General features: G+C 32.1%; 2 protein-coding genes and 1 long non-coding RNA gene across 3 annotated transcripts; 1 reads left to right on the forward strand and 2 right to left on the reverse strand.

The window, feature by feature from the left end:
- Window positions 1-1,849: 1,849 nt before the first annotated feature.
- Window positions 1,850-4,169, forward strand: ING1 (RING/FYVE/PHD zinc finger superfamily protein). Its single transcript, XM_079077606.1, has 7 exons — window positions 1,850-2,125; window positions 2,553-2,624; window positions 2,735-2,922; window positions 3,005-3,065; window positions 3,162-3,258; window positions 3,552-3,705; window positions 3,782-4,169. The coding sequence occupies exons 1-7, from the start codon at window positions 2,098-2,100 to the stop codon at window positions 3,887-3,889; spliced, it is 708 nt and encodes a 235-aa protein (XP_078933732.1). The 5' UTR covers window positions 1,850-2,097; the 3' UTR covers window positions 3,890-4,169.
- Window positions 4,155-4,991, reverse strand: LOC145158761 (uncharacterized). The gene is made up of 3 exons (XR_013737290.1): window positions 4,823-4,991; window positions 4,434-4,519; window positions 4,155-4,341 (listed from the first exon to the last, which is right to left on the reverse strand). It is a non-coding gene; the product is annotated as an uncharacterized LOC145158761 (long non-coding RNA).
- A 17,685-nt stretch (window positions 4,992-22,676) lies between these two features.
- LOC145121350 (S-protein homolog 74-like) lies at window positions 22,677-23,141 on the reverse strand. The gene has a single exon (XM_079057112.1). The coding sequence runs from the start codon at window positions 23,139-23,141 to the stop codon at window positions 22,677-22,679; it is 465 nt and encodes a 154-aa protein (XP_078913238.1).
- Between the last annotated feature and the right edge of the window lie 2,934 nt (window positions 23,142-26,075).

Raw genomic sequence — 26,075 nt, forward strand, 5'->3', positions numbered from 1 at the left:
TGTTACAATAGGCATGGAAAACATTTACACATCATCCATACACAACTTTAGTTGGTGATTATATACACACTTTTGGGGTCGATGAATTTGATAAGTTACTGAAGATTATGGATTACAAGAAAACCACCGGGCAAGGTTCTTCGAGTGTTTCGTCATGTTGATATTGGTGATGTATTCAAACAAAATGGGAGCTTTAAAGCTACTTTTCTAAGCCATGAAGAATGGTTTGTTCGTGAAAAAATTAAACAATGGAAAGTACGTTAAGCGAGTTAGAAACCCAGCATGATGATATATAAAAGATTACATAAGTGGCTAGTAAGACTTTGACATGTGTTCTTCCTTTATTACACATGAGAGAGAGAGAGAGCGAGAGAGAAAGAGAGAGAGAGATCTAATGTAAAAAGTCAAAAAGAAAAATGGTATTTGATGACCAATGGTGTTTTTGAAAAAAATGAAAATTTTATTACACATTTTCAGACTTTCTCATACATTTTTTCCAACCTTTGTTTTAAGAGAAACCTCGAAAAAAGTGTCCCATCAAGCAATTATTACCAACCTCTTGATCCTAGTTTCAATGGTATTTTTTGACCACTCAAACAAATTTAATGATATGAGAAATAAATAAATTTGAATTTTATTTTTATCAAATAAAAACATTATTAAAGTTATTTTTATGTTGGTGATTTTAATGTCATCAGATATTTTAATATAATAGAATTTACAGATTAACAATTAAGTTCACATCTTGTTTTTATTACAAGTTAGAAAATATGAATTGCATGCTTATATATAACGAGTTTGATCTAGTTTGATCAAATGACAAGGTCAAGGGGGTTGCATCTCCTTGCGGGGTCTTGGGTCAACCCCCTAGCGGGGTCTAAGAGCCCCCTGGTTGTTTGTTAAGGAAAATGTTATGAAAAATCTTATTTTCGGAATATATTTTTATTTTCATAATTTACCTTGAAACAATCTTCCGTTATTTATATGATAAAGTCGGTATTTAATGTTGATTGATACTTGTACTTAGTATCAAAAGAGTTTGAATCCTATAAACCCTAATTCACGGCGTTATATTAGTGTCTTGATATAAGACTGTTATTTGAAGGATTATCCTTATAATCTAGATTTCGTGTAATCTAGATAGGGGTGTGTACGAGGCGGTTTGGTTCGGCTTTTGCTAAAACCAAACAATTATAAGTGGTTAATGCATTTTGGTAGCTAATGGGTATTAGTTAATATTGGTTTTGGTTAACTTTTTTGTCGGTTAATGGTTAATATTGGTTAATCATAATGGTCGAAAATGAGATAAAAATAAAAAATACTTTGCTATAAATATTGAAAAACATAAAGTACATTGTTATAAAAAAATGAACAATCCAATGTTTATAACCTTATTGATATGATTGAAGATCTGGTATCCCATTTAATTCGACATATTTACCTTATATATTTTCAATTTTAAATATAATTACATAACATATATTTAATATTATATTATATTAAAAACATTCATCAATATTATTGGTTCGGTTCGGTTTTGGATGAAAACCATAACCGAACCATATATATTTGATTATCAAAAATAGAAACCGCATCATCTTTTGTAGCAATGGTTCGGTTATTTCGATTAACTTGCTTTTGGTTCGGTTTTTAGATTAATATGTTCACCCATAAATCTAAACCTAAGATCGAAATATAATATTCCGAAAATAACAACCCCGTTAACTATTCATTTCAGAAACCTATTCTCTTTTGAACCCCAAAATTTCTCTTTTTTTTTTGTTTTTAATTTTTTTTTTTAAATCAAACACCTAGCCTTCTATATCCCAACACTCTTTTTGAACAATTTATGAAAAACGCATCTATAATCTATTGGATAGAAATTCTCTCCGATCACATCATAAATTGAATTCTAAGATAATATCAAATTGCAACAATTAGGAAATTTGGTGATGATTCAGCATCCAACACTTTGTGACTTTCGTCTTGTTGTTCGATTCCATAGTTAGCGTTACATTAGGGCACGATTGAATTTTAGGCGCGCTTTCAAACGGCCAACGACTCATAGTTTTCCCCCAAAGTTTCCTTCGCAAAAAAATGTCGTTTCTCGAGGACTTTCAAGCCAGTAAGCTCCTATCTTCCTTCCCCTTCTCTAATTCAAATTGCTACTGTAATAATATATCTTCTCTTAGCAAAAGATTTACCTCCTCATGAATTTCCAGATTGATCGACAAAAAACTAAAATTCACTCGAACCCTAGTTTTTTATTTTAGGGGTTTTACTAAGGTGTCATAGAAATAAACTTATCTGGATATTCTGATAGTCAATGAACTACGCATATTGGATTCTGCTTGTGCGTTTGTGTGTTTAGTTCGATTCTGTGTTTTAATGTTCGATGTAAATAAGACATCAATTTGAACAAAATTGACAAATAGTACGCTTTAAATGAAACTTTAGGAACTAATCTCATTGTTAAGGCAAATAACACTTCATAACATCATTGATTATCAGGTTGTCTGTAACAAGTCCATTAATTTCTTTCCTTCATTCAGGTTTGGAGCCATTGCCAAACATTTTACAAAGGAAGTACGCATTATTACGTGACTTGGATAAAAGTTTGCAAGGTATACTTTTAGCTTATGTACATATATCAAATGTTATTCAGTATCATTATAAGATATAAGTATATAACTAACTGAATCGATATATTTTCATGGATCCCTACTATCTGCAGATATTCAAAGGCAAAATGAATTACATTGCCTACAGGAAATAGAGGGATTTAAAGAGGGAGTTAAATCTGGAAACATTGCACCAGGTACTTCACTTAATAAATTCTCAGATGAGGCACAAGATGAGCAAAAACATGCTATCAGAATTGCTGATGAAAAAGTTGCTCTTGCTGTTCAAGCATATGATTTGGTACCATTTCATCACTCTTTTCCTCTCTCTTACATATTCATTTTCACCAAAACAGGCAACAATCTTTTAAATCTCATTTCAGGTGGATGCTCATATTCAACAACTTGATCAGTATCTCAAAAAACTAGAAGAACAACGCCGTGGTAATTTCTTCTTCCTTTTAGTATCTGTCAACACACACACACACATACACACACACAGTTTCACATTTGGCTTCTGACATTTAATGGTTATGGCAGAAAAGGATAATGCTGCTGCAGCTGGATCAACTGGTTTGAACCCTGATGGCAATGGGAAAACAGGAAAGAGTGAAGGTGGTAGAGGAGGACGAAAAAAGTAAATATTTTTTTGTTATGCAAACTTATGTTTTCTTGAATATATTTTTAGTCATCATTTGTTACATGGGACATGACTAAACAAACTTTCTAGCTCTTTTTTCAAGAATAGTGATGTGGAGGGCATTCACGTCTTTTTGCACAGACAATAGATGGATACTTAGCTAGTCCATGTCCCACCTTTTTAGATTGAACAAAAAAGTTGCAGCTTTTGTCCCACTTACATCAGTCCAATGCATGCCAAACACTGTGTACTGTGTACTGTGTACATGAAAATTGTTTGTTTCCATTCAGGAGTCGGGTAGGTGGGGCAGCCGCCACAGCGGCGGCAGCAGCTGCAAATGCACCGAGTATGGATTTGGATCTACCCGTGGATCCTAATGAACCAACATATTGTTTCTGCAACCAAGTGAGCTATGGGGAGATGGTGGCATGTGACAATCCTGATGTATGTATTTGTTTCATATCTATTAATTAATTAATAGGATATTAATTAATGAGATGATTATTTGTTTTAATTGCAGTGCAAGATTGAGTGGTTTCATTACGGGTGTGTTGGTTTGAAAGAGCAACCGAAAGGGAAATGGTATTGTAGTGATTGTGGTGGGATGCAAAAGCGAAAGGGTAAATGAGTAATTGAACTCAAAGGGTTTGTTTGTTTATGGTTTGTAGGAAGTGACTGAATGAAATAAGTCATATTTTGTGTGGTCTTGTAATGTTTCATGTTACATTTAGTCTTTAGGGATAACTCTAGGGATAAATAGAGTTGATTATCTTTATAGGTATGCTTGAGACTTCATACTTCATAGAATTTTAATATGCATTTTGTGTTGCATAAGTGCTTGTGGATTTATAATATATTGTATAAGTATTTCAGATAGTAAAAAAAAAGCTTGTTTATCACTTCAAAAAGTTTGTTTACAAATTAAATGCCATGAAATATTAGAAGAGTTAATAATAAATAATATCAATTATTATTACTTCATATGTATTTTTGATAGAAAATATAGCAAACCTTTTTACAAGAGCCAAGCATTTGTAACTCCATGTTCTCGAGGTTCATACCAAGTTCTTTGGTAATAAGCTGCATATCAAAGAAATACAAAGTAAAATACATTACCTAGATAGAGAGATATAAAACCAAATTATAACATATAAGAAATTATGAGACTCTACCTTTAGTACTAATTCTATCACTTTGATCAATGCATTAATGGTTGAACTCTTTTTTCATGGATTAGAACAAGTGGGTCTTCTAGTTCCTGTTTGTGTCATGCGGTTAATAGTTTTGTTCATAAATAAGGTGAAAAGATATAAAATATGGTAGGATAATTTTCAAAAAACTAAAACTCATGCTTTTTTGGTTCTTTTGATTTATGATGAAATGTGGAGATATGTAGCCTCAGTCCATTTTCATTCCTCCAACTTCTAACTCATTGTACAATGTCTTTTCATCCTTCATTGGTTTAATGCAACAACTAGTATAAAATATTGCAACTAAATCAATTTTAATCATTTAAATGACACCTTTTGAATCATATAAAGGACTAAAAAGTGCAACTTACTTGAATTGCAATGAGACTCTCTTTTCCAACCTTCTCCATGGCCTTTGCAATTAGCTCACCAATCTCCTGTTCTCCATTTGTAGAAATTGCGCCCACCTATTAGTTATACTACATTTAGCTCTTTCATCAAATGATCATACTTCGTTTGGTTGGCAGGAAAACAATTGAATTTGAGGGAAAAAGATTCAAATTCCCTCAAATTCATGTGTTTGGTTGGACTTAGAAGAGCGAAAGAGATTCCTAAATGAAATAAATTTTCCACCATACGGAGAAAAATGGATTCCTTCCAAAGTTGGGTGAGAAATATCATTTATCATAAAGGAAAGTGACAAATTACAAAATACCCTCATTACGTATCGTAAAACCAACACCCACAATTATTGCTACTAACCACCAACCGTCACCACCACCACCACCACCACCACCACCACCAGAATCGGGAATCAATTCTAATTCCATCTACTGCCATATGGAATTGGATTCAAATTCCTGAGAGATTCATTTTCCATTTCCAATTACAATTCATTTAGAAACATTTTGCAAACCAAATAGCACAAAAACTTGTTCGTGTGGGGGAATAAGAGAAGAAATGGAATGATTCATTCTATTGAAATGAATAAAAATTGTTTATGTGGCGTGATGAAATGGAATGGACTGTTCTTGAAGGAATGTGTTTCCTTCCATTATTTTAATATTTTTTTCCTTAAACCTTAGCTAATAGGTTTTATTATTATTATTATTATTATTATTATTATTTTCATTTCACTAGGAAATGGAAATAAAGATTATGGCTTAATATAATGCACTTGTATTTAGGTAGTTCTATCCACAAAAACCTTTTTTTTATGGGGATTTCACAATTTTAAATAGATTACTATTTTATTAACTATAAAATAACTTTTTTTAATTATAATTTTTTTTGGGTTTTAATAAACTTTTATCATGTTTAGCTTTTTGAATATATTAATAAAAAAGTTAAATATGTATAACATAGAGGTAAAACTATAGATTGTATATAGATATAACAAAAAAAATTCATGAATCATTATGCTATCTTTCTTATTCCATTATATCTCCATTGTATACTATCTTTATTGTATTACATCTAATCAAATAGACCTGTAACGTCCCATTTTCACAACATAATTTTTCGATTTTAATTAAGGTAAAACATCATGTTCATAAAACCAAAGTTAAGAAAACCATTTGTTTCAAAATACAATTGTTTTAAAATCAGAGTAATGTAAAAAATTTGGAATCTCCACTGCTACTGATGAGTGTGTATAGTCACGTCTTTGCCTTCCCACAATCATCAATGGTACCTGAAAAAAAATTTAATGCAACTGTAAGCCAAAACTTAGTGAGTTCCCACAAAATACCACACACCACAATATACATACAATGCATGCACACATGACCCTTCAATCTGTTTGGCCCGCCTCGCAAGGCCTACAACATGCTTGGACCGCTCCCTCACAACGTACAATCGTTCTACATTTGGCCTACAACACACCGCTGACCCACCCGAGTATCTTGGCCTACCGTACAGCGCAAGACCGCCTCAACCAACCGCCCAATATGTAACATCCCGAGAATTCAGGTATTTATAAATTCATCCATTGGTTTTAATGTATGCTATTTTTGGCCCTTGGATTTGACGGAAGTAATCATGGGAAGCCCTAGTGGCAAATTTGTAAATTTGGGGCTAGGAGAAGTACGCTAAGCATACATATGGGTATGCTGTGCGTACTAGGGCGTACCTTAGCACGCTGGGCGTACATGTATGTACGCTGGTCGTACTCTTGTCTGATGGTAACCCTAAGTTTTAGGGTTTGTGGGGTATTTAAGCCTCCTTATGGCTCATTTATCCCCACCTTTTCAGCCTCTAGTCTTATAGACGTTTTTGCAAAACCCTAGCCTCCTAGAGTGAGAATGAGAGCCCTAAAGTGTGTTCTTGGTGTTTTAGAGGAAGGAGAAGTGCATTAAGAAGCTTCGAAGCTTGAGGCAAGGAGTAGATCTGGAAGTTTGGCTCTCTTCTCCACCATCTAAAGGTATAAAGTTCATACCTTTATGGTTTACTTGATAGATCTCATGTTTGGGCCTTTTTATGTTTCTTTTTGGTCCCAAATGCTCCATCTTGAGCATGTCATGCCCTAGATGTTTTGAGTCGTCCTTTCAGACCCTTGGAAGGGTCCATAGTCATAAAAATGAGGTCCCAATGGCTAGAAGTGTCCCATGCATTTGGTAGAAGGGTCTTAATGGATTAAGACCTTGTATTAAGAACTTTTGGACGTGTAAAGTCATAAAGTTGGAGACTTTTATGACTCTAGGGTGTATTTGGACCATGGATTTGTAGTTTGAGATTAAGTGCTTAAGCCATTAAGCATAAAATGAGACTTTTGGATCTACGAGGGTACGCCTCGTGTAAGGGGGAGTACGCCCCGCGTACTTGGTCAGCCACCCCGTTGTGTGTCAATGCGAGGCTCGATGTACGCCCCACGTACGCCTTCTGTTGGACTTTGGATTTTGGGCTTCAAGTTTTGGGCCAACTCTTGGGCTTTAGATGCTTGGGCCCTTATTGAACTATCTGAGTAGGAGTGTTTTGGGCCAAGTGAAGGGTTGGACCTTAGGGTAAGGCCCAAAAAGGGAGTTTGGGCCCAATTTGGAAATTTGGGCCAATTAAGGGTCTTGAATAACCTTGGGCTTTTGGATCAAGAATTGGGCCTGGGTCTTCGTCCAATTAGGGAAAGGGTGAAGTGGCCATTTAATCTAAGAATGGGTTATTAGTCAAGAATGGTAATCCAATTATTAATTGGATGTTTATTGGTTGTGATAGTTCGAGGATTTTGTGCGCTAGCAGCCGGAGGTTTTTAGTGCGATTCGTCAGAGTGAGGTGAGTTGTCCTTACTGTACTCTCGGGCTGAAGGCACCAATGTCGACCCTTTTGGATTGTTATCCTAGTTTATTGTATGCTTTCTATGCTATAGTGATCTGCTAGACCTGTATGACTACTTGTATATGCTAGCTATGTTTGATTATGTTATATGTGTATATGTGATGGTTGGTTGGGTTGAGGCGGTCCTGCTGTGTGTAGAAGGCCAACAGACCCAGGGCGGCCCAGATAAACTGAAGGCCTGTGAGGCGGACCGGTCAGGCTGAAGGCCCGAAGAATGGTCCAGACATGCTGAAGGCCCAGTGCGGCGGTCCAGACATGCTGAAAGTTCTGTATGCATGTTGTTGCTGTAATATCTATGATTATGTGTTGTGGTGGTATTTTGGGGAAACTCACTTAGCGTTGGGCTTACAGTTTTGGTTTATGTTTTAGGTACCTTAGATGATCATGGGAAGGCAAAGGCTTGATCGTGCACCTTATCATGTTATGTTTGTGTGATTTTAGGAAAAACTTTGATGTCAAACTTGTTTTGAAAACTACAATGTAAACAATTATGATTTTGGTTGGTTTGAAAAAGTTTAAATTTTTATAAAATTTTATGGTGTTTAGGTGCAAAATGACGAGAATGAAGCGCTTAACAACTCTTAATCTGTCTTGTTTCCGCGTCGTGGAGACCACTTGACCCGAAGTCAATGGCCTCTAAAACTGCTTTCTGTGCCGCGATATATATTTTTTGCGTCGCAGAAACTACTTGTCAACATTTACCTTAGCTGATTCCATTCCAACTTTGGGACATTTTTGTCCCAACTTCTAATCCTCATATCTTCTTTGTTTCTTATCTGTTTTCGATGTTCTTTATATCCACGCAAAGGTGGGAACATACTCGACACATCTATTAATTCACTTCTTACTGATTAAATATGGGTCTTCATCTATTAAGTCATAAACTTGGCCCAAAAACATAAAATTCCCATTTTACCCTTTTAACCATAAATGCATCTTCTCATGCATTCTTTTCTCTTAATCTTACTCATATAACTTCTTCTAAGTGACTTAAACTCTTCTTGGTCATTTTCGTGAAGTTACAACTTCATTTTCTCATATCATTCTCATAAATGACCAAATTTCCATTTTGGTCGATCTTTGACTAAAAGTCAACCTTCTCAAAATTTTAGGTTCTTACATGGGTCATATAAGGTATTGGAAAGGATCAAAGATAATTCTTTCAAACTGGAATTGCCAGGTGATACAAACATATCAACAACTTTCAATATATGGGCACCAGTCCACATAAAGCCAGGTCGGCCAAGGGACTCGATTTGATAACGATCCATAACCCACAAATAAATACGGTTCGGTATTCAGCCCATCAGGATATACCGACCACGTACATATGGAATCATCCTACTTTCTGTATACAACCTATAAAGCAGCATCACATGAAACACAGAAAAAGAAAGCTTATTTTATTAAAGGGTCTTACTCTTGCGACCTTAGGATCAAAGCAAGGCCTAAAAGGAAAGATCATGAACTGGTGAAAGCCTCATTATAAGACGAAGCTCGATCTCTCCGAAAGAGGTAAGCAATTTCTAGCAATCTCACCCAGATTATGACCCAAACATGACATCTAACTTAGGCATCAGAGCGCAGTACCGGGGTTCACTCCCTAGTAAGGTTTTCTAATCAAGCTCTATCAATTCTGCGCAACGTGATATTTGGAGTGGTCATTGGAAAAAGCCTATACTGGGGTGGTTAGCAACGCACCAAGATAGCATGTAGCAAAATTCTTCATCTTTCCTTTTCTCTTTACATGGGGACATTCACTTAGTGCCCCAAACTCCAACATACATACATATGTAAAGAATATATAACATAATCTGAAGAGAGAGAGAGAGAGAGTGTGAGAGATATAACTCACCTTATCAGTTATGGACGACTAACTATCCCACTTTGGCTCTTCACCTCAATTTATGCATCTTGGATCCATCTTTCTTGCTCTTAGGCCTAAGCATACATACATACACGTTCTTAATACTTGTTTTAGCCTATTAAGATCTTTGAATCTTAAATGTCAACATAACCACTTAATGGATCCTTAATCTATCTTTTCATTCTCTATCTCTTAATCTCATTCAATTGATGAATTAGGCATCCCATAATACTTAATTCACCGTAATCTATCATCTAATGCATCAATTAACATAATCTAATAAGTTAGGGTTCCAAACCCTAACTTATCATATATTGATTTCGCTATGGAAATCACATACAAAGCTTGTTCTTGGAATCTAAACATTCTCTCTAACATTACTAACAAGCTTTTTTTTCTTGGAATCTAAACATTCTCTCTAACATTACTAACAAGCTTTCTTACTCTTATCTATCATAACTAGCTCAATTAATCAAAATCACCATTTAGTTCTAACTAGCTCAAACATGGAGAAGATGATTACTTCATGAGATTTCCACCTTCAACCCAAGCCATATGTACCATTGATCGATTCTTGATCCTTCTACAACCTCAAAATTGCCAGAGCTTAGCTATGGAGGTGTTTAGGTGCAAAATGACGAGAATGAAGGGCTTAACAGCTCTTAATCTGTCTTGTTTCCGTGTCGCGGAGACCACTTGACCCAAAATCAATGGCCGCTAAAACTGCTTTCCGTGTCGCGGTATACATTTTCTGCGTCATGGACGCTGCTTGACAATATTTACCTTAGCTGATTTCATTCCAACTTTGGGACATTTTTGTCCTAACTTCTAACCCTCATATCTTCTTTGTGTCTTACCTATTTTTGATGTTCTTTATATCTACGCGGAGGTGGGAACATACTTGGCGCATCTATTAAGTCACTTCTTACTGACTAAATATAGTTTTTAATCTATTAAGTCACAAACTTGGCTCAAAAAACATAAAATTCCCATTTTACCCTTTTGGCCATAAATATATATTCTCGAGTATTCTTTTCTCTTAATCTTACTTATGTAACATCTTCTAAGTGACTGAAACTCTTTTTGGCCATTTTCATTAATTTACAACTTCATTTTCTCATCTTATTCTTATAAATGACCAAATTACCCTTTTGGTCGATCTTTGACTAAAAGTCAACCTTCTCAAAATTTTAGGTTCTTACATGGGTCATATAAGGTATTGGAAAGGATCAAAGATAACGCTTTAAAACTGGAATTTCTAGGAGATACAAACATATATACAACTTTCAAGGTTGGAGATCTTTCTCCTTATCTAGAAAATTGTACATTGGAAGACTTGAGGGAATCCTTCCTAACTAGAGGAAGTAAAGGAAGTTAATACAAGAGTGTCCATGTCATTTTCAGCTAGTACCAGACTAGCGCATTTCATGTATCCAACTCATCATGGGCTTGATCAAGATTATTATTTTGGGTTCAAAATAGTTAAAAAGAAACATCTAGTTTTCATGCAGCCCAATGGAGTTGACGAGTCTTCCTAATCAACCTTATTAATGCTTTCTTAACTGTATTTTAATTGCTTTTGAACTTCTGGTCCCTCTTTAGTCTTTCTTTTTCCTAGAGTTATGTTACTTTTATTTTTCCAACCCTACATAAGGAGCTAAATTTGTAACAAGAAAGTATCTTTTAATAACGATTTTAGAATAGTTTCTAAATCTAATTGAACGTTTATACACAAAATGAGTCAATTCTTGATTGTTGTTAGTGTGGTGTTGTTGCTTTATCACTGTTAACATGAACCTTCACCAATTTACTTATTCTTTTTGGTGTTTAAATACTTTATCCTTGATCTAATAAGGTTTGTACGGTACCGCTGGTCATATCTCTTTTCTTTTGTCATATAACTACCCACCTACGCATATCACACACACACATACACATATACACACACACACACACACACACATATATATATATATATATATATATATATACATGAGTTTAGAAGCAAAGATAGAAAACAGTTTTATAAAATAATGTATGATTTTTATCATCAAAAAATATCTGAAACTACTAGTTAGCAAATGGTATCAGAGCTACGTTTTAGACCAGAGATTAGTATGTATGATAACTCTGTTTGTTATTTGGTTAATTTTTGTTTGAAGAATTTTAAGAAAATTATGAGTTTTGTTAAGAATGATACAGAGACCAGACCAGTGATTGGTTGGATTAGCGTAAGACGTGCAAGTATGGTAAGTCACGGAGCCGGACCACAATCATCGTTGGGCCGATGCCCTCTCTGTTCATCCTAGATAAAACAAGTAAGTTTTCTTATAAAATCTTTAAACTAAAAATTAATCAAATATGAGTAGATTTTCACGCATATTATCTAAAAAATATGATACTGGTAAAAATATTATGAATAAAGAACAAGATTATGATGATAATCATATAAACTCTATTGAAGAAACTATTGATAATATAGAAAAAAATTTAAATGATTGGACTATACCTAAAACAAATATAAACACAATTTATAGAATAGGGACTTTTGATTATTTTCAAAGTTACTCAATTAAAATGACTGAACAAACCCTATCCATTGGTCAAAACCAACAAAATATAAATTTGTTATCATCAAGATCTATTTTCGAACATAGACAAAAATATAAATTTCTTCATTTAGGTCTTGTTCAAATTGCTATCAAACCTCTTTTTAGAATTGGTGTTGATGCTCCTGTTCTCTTAATATTAAGAGATAAAAGACATACAGATTTTCAAAATTCTATTTTAGCTATGGCAGAAACAAATATCGCAAATGGACCAATTTATTTTAATTGTTATCCGAATTTTTCCGTAGGATTATTTGACAAAAATATTTTAGACACTTTGGTTTTAACTGTTGAAACAAAGAATTTAGAATTCAAAAATAACTCTAAACCTTTAGCAATTATTTATCGTGTTTGTTATAAAACCATGACAACTACCTTAGAACCAAAGACCCGTTTGTCAAATCCAAGAAATGAAACAATTATTTACGAAGCAAATACTAATCATACAAAAGTTCATATGCCTAAACGACTTAAATGGTCAGAAATTACTCAATCATGTAATTGGAATTTACAAAATGTTATTGAACCAAAATCTTTAGATTCTTCAAAACAAATTTCAAATATAATTGAGCATAATGATGGCTCAGTTGATATAAACTTTTCTTCTACAAATTTTTCTTCATCTAGATTTTCTACTAGTTCTATTCCTGAAATTGGTACTTCTAAATTTTCGCTTTCAAAATCAAAGTCTTTAAATTTAAAAACTGTTGACTATTCTAGTCCTATTCCTAAACCTCTTTATCAAGAAGACCAAACTAGTGATACAAGTTTACCAAGTCCTACTAAATCTGATTTTATTAATGAACTTCAAAATTATAGACAACAATTATGACTAATAAAGTTCAAATAAATTGCAATTCTTTAAATAGAAATAGAGTTACTGCTATTAAGAGATTAAGAAATTCAATAAAAATATTTAAAAAACTCTTGCAAGAAAAGATATTAGAATTAAAAAATATAAATAATGATAAAGAACTATTGGAATTAGAACAAGAAATTAATAACATAAAAGCAGTATTAAAAACCTTTAATATACATCTTGATAATTATTTAAGAAATTTATCTAAATATACGTGTTAATGAGTTCTAAAAGACAGATTAGTTGTAGTAATAATAATAAATTTTGGAATAATTTATTAAAGACCAGATGGAAAATTATTGCAAGCATTTCTAAAGAAATAAATAGAATTAAACAACTTAAAAAAGACGAAGAAATTAAATTAATTAATACTGAAAAGGACACATATAATTATAATATTCAAAAGGAAATAATATATTGCTTATCAAAAATGATTAAAAATAAAACTATTGTTATTAGTGCTCAACTTAGTATTATTAAAAATATATCTTTTAGATTAAATCAATCAACTTGTTAAAATGAATATTAATATAGATATTTCTAAAATACCATCATATGTTAATTTTGATTATTTAAAAGAAGAAGAATATTATAAAGATTATAATAATATAAAAAGAATTTGGCATGAAGAAAACTTTTCATATTATATAAGATTTTTACATTTTGGACTTTGGGAAGATTATGTTTTATCAAATCAAATTCACTCTCCGTTTTTTCAATGGTTCGAATTAATTTATGCTCCTAAACATAATATAGATTATCCTTTTAAAATGCAAACTATTTTTCCTGTTTCTTCAAAAACATACAAGGATGTTATTACTAATCAAGAAATTATTTCTGAGTATCCGCCAAAAAAGGAAATCATTATTGATAATAATTTTATTGCAACTCCTTTAGTTAAAGTTCCGAGTCAGATAACAAATGAAAAATGTTTTCAAAACATTATTTATCAAAATAATTACTCAAATGAAACTCTTTTAACTATTTCAGATCAACTAAATAGGATTGAAGAAAATACTATAAATTTACAATTATCAAAAGAAAATAAAATTAAAACAAAAAATTTTTATAATAATATAGCAAGTTCTAGTAATGTCAGCTTTATTCCTCATCAAATAAATGGAAATTTTAATCTTGGAAATAAAGATTTAATTGATGAATTAGAAAAAAGACTTACTAATTTTCGTATTTCAAAAAATGTATCTATAAATATGTTAAGAACAAATAATGACTCTTTTGACGAATCTGATGAAAGTAATAATGAAAGTGAATTAAATTTAGACAATCTTACTCAACAATTCATAAATGACAATGATGATATAAATCAGCTTACAAATGATTTTTCAAGATTAAATAAGATTAATTATTTTGGTAATAATCCAAAACCAACTATTAAAAATTATTGGAATAGACCTTCTCTTCCTGATATTCAAATTGAAGAAAGAGCTTTTCAATATGATCGTTCAGCTTACGATGGTACTTCTGTTTACGAATGGAATATCGATGGTAACTCTGAACATCAAATTCTTAATATTGTTCAAGAAATGACCATGGCAGCTAATGCTTACAAGTCTCACAATAATACTCAACTTCAAATTGTTAATATTATTATTTCTGGGTTTACTGGTACTCTTAAAGGTTGGTGGGATTTCTATATTACACCAGAAGAAAAGAATTTTATTATGAATGCCAAGAAAACCGTTATAAAACAAGAAAATAATTTACCAATTCAAACTCAAGAGGATGATATGGTTAATACTTTAAATTTTGCTATAATCAAAAACTTTGTAGGAGATCCTACTACTTTTCAAGAAAGAACTTCTGAAATTCTAATGAACTTACATTGTAGAAAATTAACTGATTTCAGATGGTACAAAGATAATTATCTCGTTAAAGTTTTTTCAAGACCAGATTGTAAAGAATCTTATTGGAAAGAACGTTTTATTGCTGGACTTCCAAAACTTTTTGCCGAAAGAATTAGACAAAAATTAAGAGAAAATTTTAATAATACAATTCCTTATCAAAACTTAACTTATGGAGACTTAATTAATTATATTAATAAAGAAGGATTAGCTATTTGTGCTGACCTTAGATTTAAAGAAAAACTTAAAAAAGATAGAATTAATAGTAAGAATGAATTAGGAAATTTTTGTCAACAATATGGTTATCAACCATTAACAGGTCCGTCTACTTCAAAAACCAAAAAATATAATAAAAAATCTTCAAAATATTTCAAGAAAAAGAAATATAATAAATCAGAAAAATATAAGAATTATAAGAAAAATAAATTTTTAACATCAAAAAACCCTTATAAACGATCTAATAAAAATTCTAAAAGAAAATCAAAAGACATTATTATTTGCCATAAATGTGGTCGTAATGGTCATAATGCTAATAATTGTTATGCAAAAACAAAAATTAATGAATTAAATATTTCAGAAGAATTAAAAGAACAAATTAGAAAAATTATGTTAAATTCTGATTCCGATTCTGATTCTAGTTTTACCGATTTTCAAGAAAATGATTTAAACATCTTAGAACAAAATACTTCAAGTTCGGAAGATTCTGATACATGCAAATGTGTTGGAAAATGTAATTGTAATTATTCAATTAATGTCCTTACAAACAATGACAAAGATCTTTTAAAAAATTTGGATTCAATTAAAGATAAAAATATCCAACAACTGTTGATAAAACAAATGCTTAATAAGAATGAAAATTCTATTTCAAATAATACAAAAATTTTTAATTTAAAAGACATATATGAAAGATTTTCTGAAACAAAACCCATTTCCATACAAGAACTTCAAGAAGAATTAAAATTAGTTAAACAAGACATAAAAGAAATTAAAGGCAAAATTATAACTCTTGAAAAGGGAAAAAATATTATTAATTCACAAAATAATGATAATAAAGATGAAAAGGTTATCGAAAGAATTATAAATGATCAAATTTCTCAAAAATGGAATACTCAAATAACTCTAGTAAAAAATAATTTTAAAATGGATATTACTGCTCTAATTGATAGTGGTGCTGATATGAACTGTATACAAGAAGGTTTATTTCCCACTCAATTTTATGAAAAAACTTCTTCTAGGCTTACTGGAGCTGAAGGAACCAGTTTAAAAATAAATTATAAAATTTCCGATGTTCATATTTGCAACAATCAAGATTATTGTTATAAAACTCATTTAATTTTAGTAAAAAATCTTACTTCTCCTTTAATTTTAGGAACACCTTTTATTACTAAATTATATCCTTTTATGGTTCAAGATGATGGAATTATTACTAAAGTTTTTGGAAAAGAAATTATGTTTAAATTTTGTGAACCTCCGTCTTATTCAACTATTAATATTCTTAATTATAAAACAAAACAAGCAAATTACCTTATCAATGAAATTAATGATTTTCGTATACATAATCAATTACAAGATAAGTATATTCAAGATAAAATTATAGCTTTAAAACAAAAGTTTGAAAATAATGTTTGCTCAAATATTCCAAACGCCTTTTGGAACAGAAAACAACATATTGTCAAATTACCTTATATTAAAACTTTCAATGAAAAGGATATTCCTTCAAAATCAAGAGCTATTCATATGAATAATGAATTAGAAGCCCATTGTAAAAAAGAAATTCAAGATTTATTAGACAAAAAATTAATTAGACCTTCTAAATCTCCTTGGTCTTGTTCAGCTTTCTATGTTATGAATGCTGCTGAATTAGAAAGAGGATCACCAAGATTAGTTATCAATTATAAACCTTTAAATAAAGTTTTAGATTGGATTAGATATCCTATTCCTAATAAAAGAGATTTATTGAAAAAACTTTATGATTCAAAAATATTTTCAAAATTTGATATGAAATCTGGTTTTTGGCAAATTCAAATTCAAGAAGAAGATAAATACAAAACAGGTTTTAATGTTCCTTTTGGACATTATGAGTGGAACGTTATGCCCTTTGGTTTAAAAAATGCTCCTTCTGAATTTCAAAACATTATGAATGATATTATCATTCCTATAAACAGTTTTTCAATTGTTTATATTGATGATGTTCTTATTTTTTCAAAATCTATTGATCAACATTTCAAACATTTAAATCAGTTTTATGATTTAATTTATAAAAATGGCTTAGCTGTTTCAGCTAAGAAAATGCATTTATTTCAAAATGAAATTAGATTTTTAGGACATAACATTGTTAATAATACTATTAAACCTATTATAAGAAGTTTAGAATTTTCTAATAAATTTCCTGACGAAATTATAGATAAAAAACAACTTCAACGATTTCTAGGATGTCTAAATTATATTCATGATTTTTTCAAAGATTTAGGAACTCTTTGCAAACCTCTTTATAATAGATTAAAAAATAATCCACAACCTTGGACTCAAGAACATACTAATATTGTTAAACTTATAAAACAAAAAATTCCTTCTTTACCTTGTTTAAATTTACCACATCCTTATGCTAATATCATAGTCGAAACTGATGCTAGTGATATTGGATTTGGAGGTATTTTAAAACAAAAATTATCAAATTCTTCTGAAGAACAATTGGTTCGTTTTTATTCAGGTGCTTGGAATAATACTCAAAAGAATTATTCAACTGTTAAAAGGGAGATTTTAAGTATTGTTTTATGTATTACTAAATTTGAAGAAGATTTATTTATGAAAACTTTTTTATTAAGAATTGATTGTCAATCTGCAAAATCAATTTTAGAAAAAGATGTTAAAAATATAATTTCTAAACAAATCTTTGCTAGATGGCAAGCATTGTTGGGCAATTTTGATTTTGATATTGAATTTATAAAAGGAGAAAGCAATTCATTACCAGATTTTCTTTCTCGTGAATTTTTGCAGGGAAAATGAGTTCATCGTCTTCCTCTAAGATTGAAGACAAGAAACCAATTAATCAAAAGCTTGTTCCTTTCTCAAGTCAGAATCGTTTTTCTCCATTAACTCCAATTGCAAAAAATTCTCAACTTTATTCAAATATGCTTCAATCAAAATTAGTCAATCCAAACATTTCTCCAGTTCAATCAATTAGCCCTTTTTCAAAACCTATTCCTTCTGAAACACAACTTTCAACAACTTCTAAACCTACAAATAAAGCCCCTTATGTTCTCAATTCAAATCTCTTGAAAATCCAAATACTTGAAGATTCTCAAATTCTTAAGCTCAATCAAGGTTTTCATGTTCTTACTGAACACCTCTTTGGCCGAGGAAAAACCTTTCATGAAAACTCTTACAAATCTCGAGAATATTATCAAACCATTCTACAAGAATCTGGATCTGTTCAGATTGATCACCGTTCTAATAATAAAGAAGGATCTATTGATTTTAGCAAAGCCCGAATTCTTAAAATCATTTCTCCAGAAAATTGGTCATCCAATCTTTCTTTCGAAAAACCCCTTTATCAATTTCCTGCTTATCCAAGATATTCATATTATGATTACCAAGAAGCTTGGACTAAAGCATTTTTTCTTCGAAACTATTCTCATTCATGGTTCATTTTCTTTGATAAAAATTTTACCTGTGAATATCCCAGATGGTTTGTCAATTGGTATCGCTATATGGGACTTGTTCCTAGTTGTTTACCCACTGAAATTCTCAAAGGCTTTTCTAAATTCAAAGAGCTATTTATTCAACAAATCCCAGAATTTGAATATTTGTTACAATTCACCATGTTATTTAAAGTTCCATGGATTATGTCCTGGACATTCTCTTATCAAGAAGCAACAGACTTCAATCCCCCTTGGCTCAATAGACAATTTCGTCTAAAATGGTGGGATAAAGTCACCATTTCTCAAGCAAACGAGCAAGCTGTTTTCAATCATTATCAATCAATGTATAATCAAAAGCCAGAAATTGAAGCAAATCTTATCAAGAGTCTATCTTCTCCAGATGCTAATCTTATTAGCAAAATTCGTGCCGCTGCAAACTCTTCCCCTGAAGATCTACAACAATTACTTCAAGAAATTCGCAATTCTCCAACTAATTCAGAACATTCTCCCACATCTGTCAAAAATAATTTTCAAGATGCTCAAGATCCTTTTGATGATCCATTTGCAGATTAATTAAGTTTTTAATTTTGGTGTTATACCTTCAATGTAAGGTATTCTTTTATATGTGTTTGTTATTCAAAGGGGGGTAGTACGTGTGTTATCAAATTGTTCAACTATTATCAATTATACACTGTGTGTGTTCAACTATTATCAATTATACACTGTGTGAGTACATCAATTATCAAAAATATTATCATGTCTTCTGCAGTGAGATGATGCTAAATTATTGCATGAAAACAAACAACTTTTATAAAGATGAAAGAAGATGCTCCATTATCGCCAAAGAAGATTTCCATTATCAAAAAATGACAAAATATGATGCCAATTTGTCAAAAGCTTTAAAGTTTTGTCTGCCACATCTACACTCTGACAAATGCAAGTTGATTCAATAATTCTCAAGATGATCCGGTAATCCTTCGGTTTCCCGTCTCAAGATGTTTCAAGACTCCAAGACTCCTATATATTGAAGGGACATGTTTTAATGAAGAACATCCAAAAGTTCTCTAAAAATCTCTCTTATAAAACTTCTGTCAAATGTTTAGTTCATGTCTAAGAAAAGAGTTCTCCTATCTACTTCTAGATGTTCAAAATCTTTAGATTTTCAAATCATACTTGCTCCAGACGGATGCTCTGATTGTAATTTAAAAGAAGGTAATATATAAAGAATTTTATTCAATTATTGTCTTAACTCTGTTATCGCTATGACAGTCTCTTTTCGAGTTATTCTAACTATTAATTCTACAAGATTTGAAATTTTTGTTAAAATAATACTTGCATTTAATAATAATCAAATTCATGCTTGAAATATTATGTCTGATTCAAAGATACAAGCTAATCGTCATTATTATTGTAATCAATTAAAAGCTTTACAAGTTCTAATCCATAATCATGAGTTTAGAAGCAAAGATAGAAAACAGTTTTATAAAATAATGTATGATTTTTATCATCAAAAAATATCTGAAACTACTAGTTAGCAAATGGTTATCATACATACTAATCTCTGGTCTAAAACGTAATATATATATATATATATATATATATATATATATATATATATATATATATATATATATATATAACATTAAAATTATGAAATCTTATTGATAAGTTTGTATAGTATCACAATAGGATAAAGTTTGCTAAGATTATAAATCGTATGTTTATTTGATAAAAAAATAATAAATAAAAAAAATACAAGGAATGATGAATTGGGGATGTACCTAGCCCTCGAAGCAATATTTGCAGCAAAACAATACATTCTCCATCTACTTTGATCCTTAAAAACCTTTTTGATTGTTTAAAAGAGAGGTGGGCGAGGAAGGTTGTTTTTTACAATTAAAAAGGGAAACATAAGAATCTGTTGAATATTTTGCTTTGACTTTTTTTTTTCTTACTGAAATTATTTCTCCAATGCCCATCTCCCATTCATATATTAACCCCATTTCAGTTTTAACTGTTGAATATTTTGCTTCTTTTGATAAAAAAAAAACTCAAAAAATTCTATTTGTTGTAAAAAACAACCACCAAATTGTTTTTGTTTTCCAGCTTCAACGATCACCGGAGGGGTAGCTTGCCACCGCCGTTTTACGAAACCACTATTGCCGAAGGGAACACCATTGTTAATGATCTCATGAACCCAATTGGTTTCGATTCTGGATCCGCCACTGGCTTCTAGGGTTTTAGGCTTTAACCGTTGTGATAGTTGAAGAGGGTTAAACATCTAAGGTTTAAGATTCTCCAATGGAAAACACATGGATATTTTTTAGACTACCCATTAATTGAAATATATTCAATGAAAATAACTCAATTCTTGTTAACTTAACAAAATACGAAATACGTCTAGAAATGTCATTTCGAAATCCACAGTGAGATTCTAAAATACAGATTTGTGGGATCCTACTTAATGAAATTCTAGAATGTGCATTGAGATTCTAGACATCTCAAAATTATTTGGTGATGTAAAAACTGGCATGTGATCATGACGATATTGAGATTTTATGGGATAGTTATTGCTTCGTGTACTTGTTTGTGTGTTTTTTTTTGGAGTATTAACGGAAAGAACGTAGTCCGAAATTCGAAGAAGGGTACCAAATAGATTAGTAATTTGTATCCAAAGCCTTAGAAAGCTACTCATTTTTCATTAGCAACTCCTGATAACGTAGAAAACTAGTATATGGTATTTTTCTTTGCCTTTAGCCGTCCTTTTGATTACATTGAAATTAATAATCGTATTCCAGAATGTGATGAACAATCCAGAATATGAAGAGCGGTTCGAAATGTGAAGAACACACTATGTGGAATACCTATATAACATTCCAAAATGTTGTTCCAAACAACATTTATTTTTGAAGTTAACTAACTTGCTTGATATTCAACATGATGGTCCGTTCAATGTTTCTAATTTTGTCCTACAAACTTGCCATTGGTGTCGATATTCTTGGTAGGTAACTAAGGTACAACATCAATTGACATGCGATGCTCCCTTTCGACAATCGTGCTTTGGTATATCAGACCAATACAGCAAATCTCGTTTTTCAAGTATACGCACCTTGTTGAACCTTTACTTTGTCCAATCTGTCTATTGTATATTTGTATTTAAAACTTAATGATATACATAGGTAGGTAGATATCCCTTAACTATTAATTAAGAGACATTTTCCCATTGATTATTACTTAGATACTCATTAATCTCAAACTATCATTTTTTTAAAAGGCCTTGGTGCAATGACAACATTAAGATACTATTTTCTTGTTTCAACATACAGAAATCGAACTTGAATTTTTATATATCTATTGAGGCCATCTATCTTTCCAGATAAATGCTTCTTCGTAGTGTCAACAATCAATATTTATCAATAAATTCATTTCAAGCCCCAATCAGAAGAAAGACGAGAGGTGTGAGAAGAGAGACAAGAGAAGAGAAACGAGATGGGAGAGAAGAAAGGCGACAGAGGGGTAGCTGGCATGAACGGCGGAAGAGGCGTTTATTGTGAATGGCAGCTGATAGTACACTCTTGAAGGTGGGGAGGTAGAGATTAGAGGATGTGTGAAAGTGAAAATGTGTTTAGAAGATATCTTCCAAAATCATAAGCTAATTTTTAAGTGAGATAAAAATGATTTTATGCCTTTTGTGTTCTACAAAAGTTTTGTCCAAAAATGTACCTCCCCCGTATGAGAAAAAAAATGGTTTTCTAAAAAACAAACAATAAGTAAGCCTAAAAATACCCTCATCACCCTCACGTTAACACCTCATTTAGGCGCATCATTTCCGACCTTCATCTACCAACATCCCCTCCCTTGAACAACACTTCCACTATTTTTATAAAGAAAAATAAAATGGCAATGTAACATGAAGTTGCATTCTGCAGCATTTGCTGTGATAAAGACATTAAGAATAAAGACAGGGTTTCCTCCTTAGGTTTGATCAAGTTTTATTAATTAGGTCCAAAATTACATTGGAGTTTTAGCAAAAAAGAAATATTAATTTGTGAAGACAGGATTACGCGGATCCAATGGGCTTCCAATCATGCTTTTTAACGTCATTGTGACCACCAGTAGTGCGATCTATGAGGTAAAACCCATCCTTCTTGATCAACCAAGTGCATCTCCAGTAGTCTTTCTTCTCTTTCTCGATACACTGATGTTTCAATTCGCCGTTGAACACATCAAAAACTTGTTCGGAATTTCCCAACCAAACATGGCAGAAATAAAGAGTACTGGGAGAGACGATATTCTCACAGAATTGCCAATGAACGGATTCGTTCCATCCAATTGTTTGAGGGCCACCAATATCGTTGTCTTTTGATTTGCAATGAACAAGAACTTTTTCATTTGGGATTAAATTGCAAACGTTGATAAACCACCCACTTGACCAGAAACAGCCTCCGGCAACTACTTTTATAATGCACAGAAATGCGGCGACGTAGATGAACACCAAAGAGAGGGACTTATTATGTTTCGCCATGGTTTATTGTTTGAAATAAGGATATTGAGATTCTAAAGAATAAATAAGGGTCGTGTCTTAAAAAAATGAATGATGATTAAATATTTGAAAGAATGGACCTATAAATCAGGTTACATTGCTACCCTATCATTTATTTGTGGAGATCATCAAGGGATATTGATCACTATTTTCATTTGTGAAGTTTCGAAAATCTAGGGATGATAATTTGAGGGTTCACTAATCTTCTTGGATTGGGTGCTAAAAAATAGGCGTAAATTTTCTCCTATAGTTCTCATATATCTATGAAATCATCTCCCAAATTAGCTTCAAAATTGAACTTGAATAATCATGTTATTCGAAAGAACAAAGCTTTTTTACATTCATCTGTAACTGATTTCATACTTACAATTAATGATTTAATTGTTGTAGAAGATATTAGCTATCTTTATGGTGTAACGGTTCTTGATTGATGGTAGTTACGATTGGTATTGTAACAGTTAATTCTCCAAGAGTTGTAACAGTTATTTATTCATCAACCATTGTCTTGGTTACGTGTCATATGTCATATTATTAGGCCTCTTAACTAATATTATGTGATTTATCAACCTATAATTATTCATTTCAAAATTCAAATTTTAAATTTCTTCCATTTTTATTACATTAAATTAATACATTAAAATTAAAATTAAATTAATACAGATTATAAGGTCACGTATTTATTTAAACTAACAATTATAATTTTATATAATTAAAAAATATCTCTTAATTAATAAACTATTTAAAATAATTGATTAATAATTTTAAATTTTTACTTTGAAAGTTTAATTAATTTTATAACTGTAGTTTTCACGGGTTATAAACTAGTGTGCACTATATATACGTGTGTATGTAATATGTTAGTAGTTGTTTTTAGATAATAAAAAGTCATTATTTTCCTGCACATAGAATTCCTCCTCTACATGGTTTAGTTCTGTTTAAAAAAATGGACGGGGATGTTCTTGAAAAGATGAAGCGCAATCAAAGACTTGAAACGTTTTCATCTAAATGCAGGTTACAATCGCTGATTTCATAAATTTGTAATGTGAGTAATTTCTTCCAATCGTTGGTATTTTACAATGATAAAATATTAGGATTTATACTAACTTATCTTGAATAAAGGTCAATACAATTGTAAATTTGTCAGGTTTTTATTTGGAATTTCTTGCATAACGTAACTATTATGTTTTCTTATCTTCATTACATATATAGTGTGTTTAGTTTTGAGAGATTGAATAGTTTAGGCCTATGTTTTTTTAAGCTCTAAGTGGATAAAGTATACTCAATGGTAGTCATTATATAAATGGCAAATTGTAAGAAAGTCACATTATCATAAAATTGACGTCGAGGTTTTTTCTTAATTATGTCATTATATTTACAATTTTGTTGAAATATCAACCAAATACCAAGTTCTTCCTGTTCTCCCGATAACCATTTTTTCTGAATTGCAATAAAGTTATTATGTTTACCAAAATTTTGATTTTGACAACGTGTTTTGTTTTTCTTAATTATAATTGTGTTTTGTTTTTTTCAATTATATCATTACATTTACAATTTTGTTGCAATGTGTAACGCCCAGTTTATTTAAATAAATTAATAAATGTAATTCCCGGATTAATTTGTGAAGAATTTTGATAGTGGAGGGTTGTTTAGTAAGTACAGAGTTGTTTTGAGAAGAATTTTAGAAGCAAGGGTACGTTTGGTAATTAATGGATTTAAATTGAAAAGATTTTACGGAGTCATGGACTAAAAGTGTAAGTGTTGGATTCAAATTGAGAATAAATTGTGGAGGAGGGGCTTTTTAGTAACTTTTGGGATTATATTGAAAAGAATTTAGGAGCTGGGGTCTAAAGTGTAAATAAAGGAGCAAAATTGAAACGAAATCGGATTGGAGGGACCAAAGATGTTAATTGATCACAAAGTTGTGTGATCGGGTATTAAACCCGTCACCCTACTCCACCCATGCGAGCCCTAACCCTAAATGATGCAGCCGCCAACCTTATGACTCCCTCTCTCTCCGACGCCGCCACCCCTCTTACTCTCACATCTCCGATCATCGAGGTCGCCGCCCACCGCCACGCCACGGAACCGCCACCATCAAGACTCGTTGCCGGCAACGACGTGAGTCGCCGAGAGTTCCACCGAAGACCGGGAAGAACCACTGCATCGTCATCGTGTGAGTCGTACACCTCCGTGTGAAGCACTAAGGCTGTGGTCGCTGCTGTCGTGTCAGGTGAACGTCGGTATCGCGGCGCTGACTGCCGGAGACGCTGGAGTCCATTGCTGCTGTTTGCTGCCGGCGATTTCTGGAGACGAGGCTGACGTCGGGGCCGTCGTACCTCTATCTTCTCCGGTGGGTTTGGGTTCATTTTCAGAGTAAAGACTTGATGGCGTGGGCGTTTGCTGGTGAGGAGTCACAGACCGACATGGGCGGCTGTCAAAAGCCATGGTCACCGTCGTGCCGCTGTTGTTGCTGATGGACGCTGTGTTGCTGTTGCTGTCGGACCACCGTGAGCCACCAGGTGGGTGGTTGGGTCCATAGTGCAAATGAGAAACATGTGTAGGTGTTGTGTGTGTTTATTTGGCCGGAAAAAGTCATCGCCGCCACAAGCCACCGCCGGCCGCCACTAGGGTGGCTGTGTGTGTGTGTATTATGTTAGTTAGTGTGTGTTTCTATTTTTGGTTTTGAGCATTGTATCTGTAATTAGCATTGAGTAATGAAAAAGATAATAATAACCACCACCGTAAGGTGGTGGCCGCCGCCGTGAGCCGCCATTGATCACCACTACCCGAGGTGGTAGTGGGTGGTGCCCCACAAGCAAACCCTAATAGGCTTAAAGTTTAATTTTGGGCCATGGTTGGGTGGAAACCCTAATTAGGGTTTAGAAAACCCTAATTGTGAGTATTTGGGCCTTAGAC

Source organism: Lactuca virosa, chromosome 1 (genome assembly GCF_052849685.1).
Source record: "Lactuca virosa cultivar CGN04683 chromosome 1, Lactuca_virosa_CGN04683_v6, whole genome shotgun sequence".
NCBI lineage: Eukaryota > Viridiplantae > Streptophyta > Magnoliopsida > Asterales > Asteraceae > Lactuca > Lactuca virosa.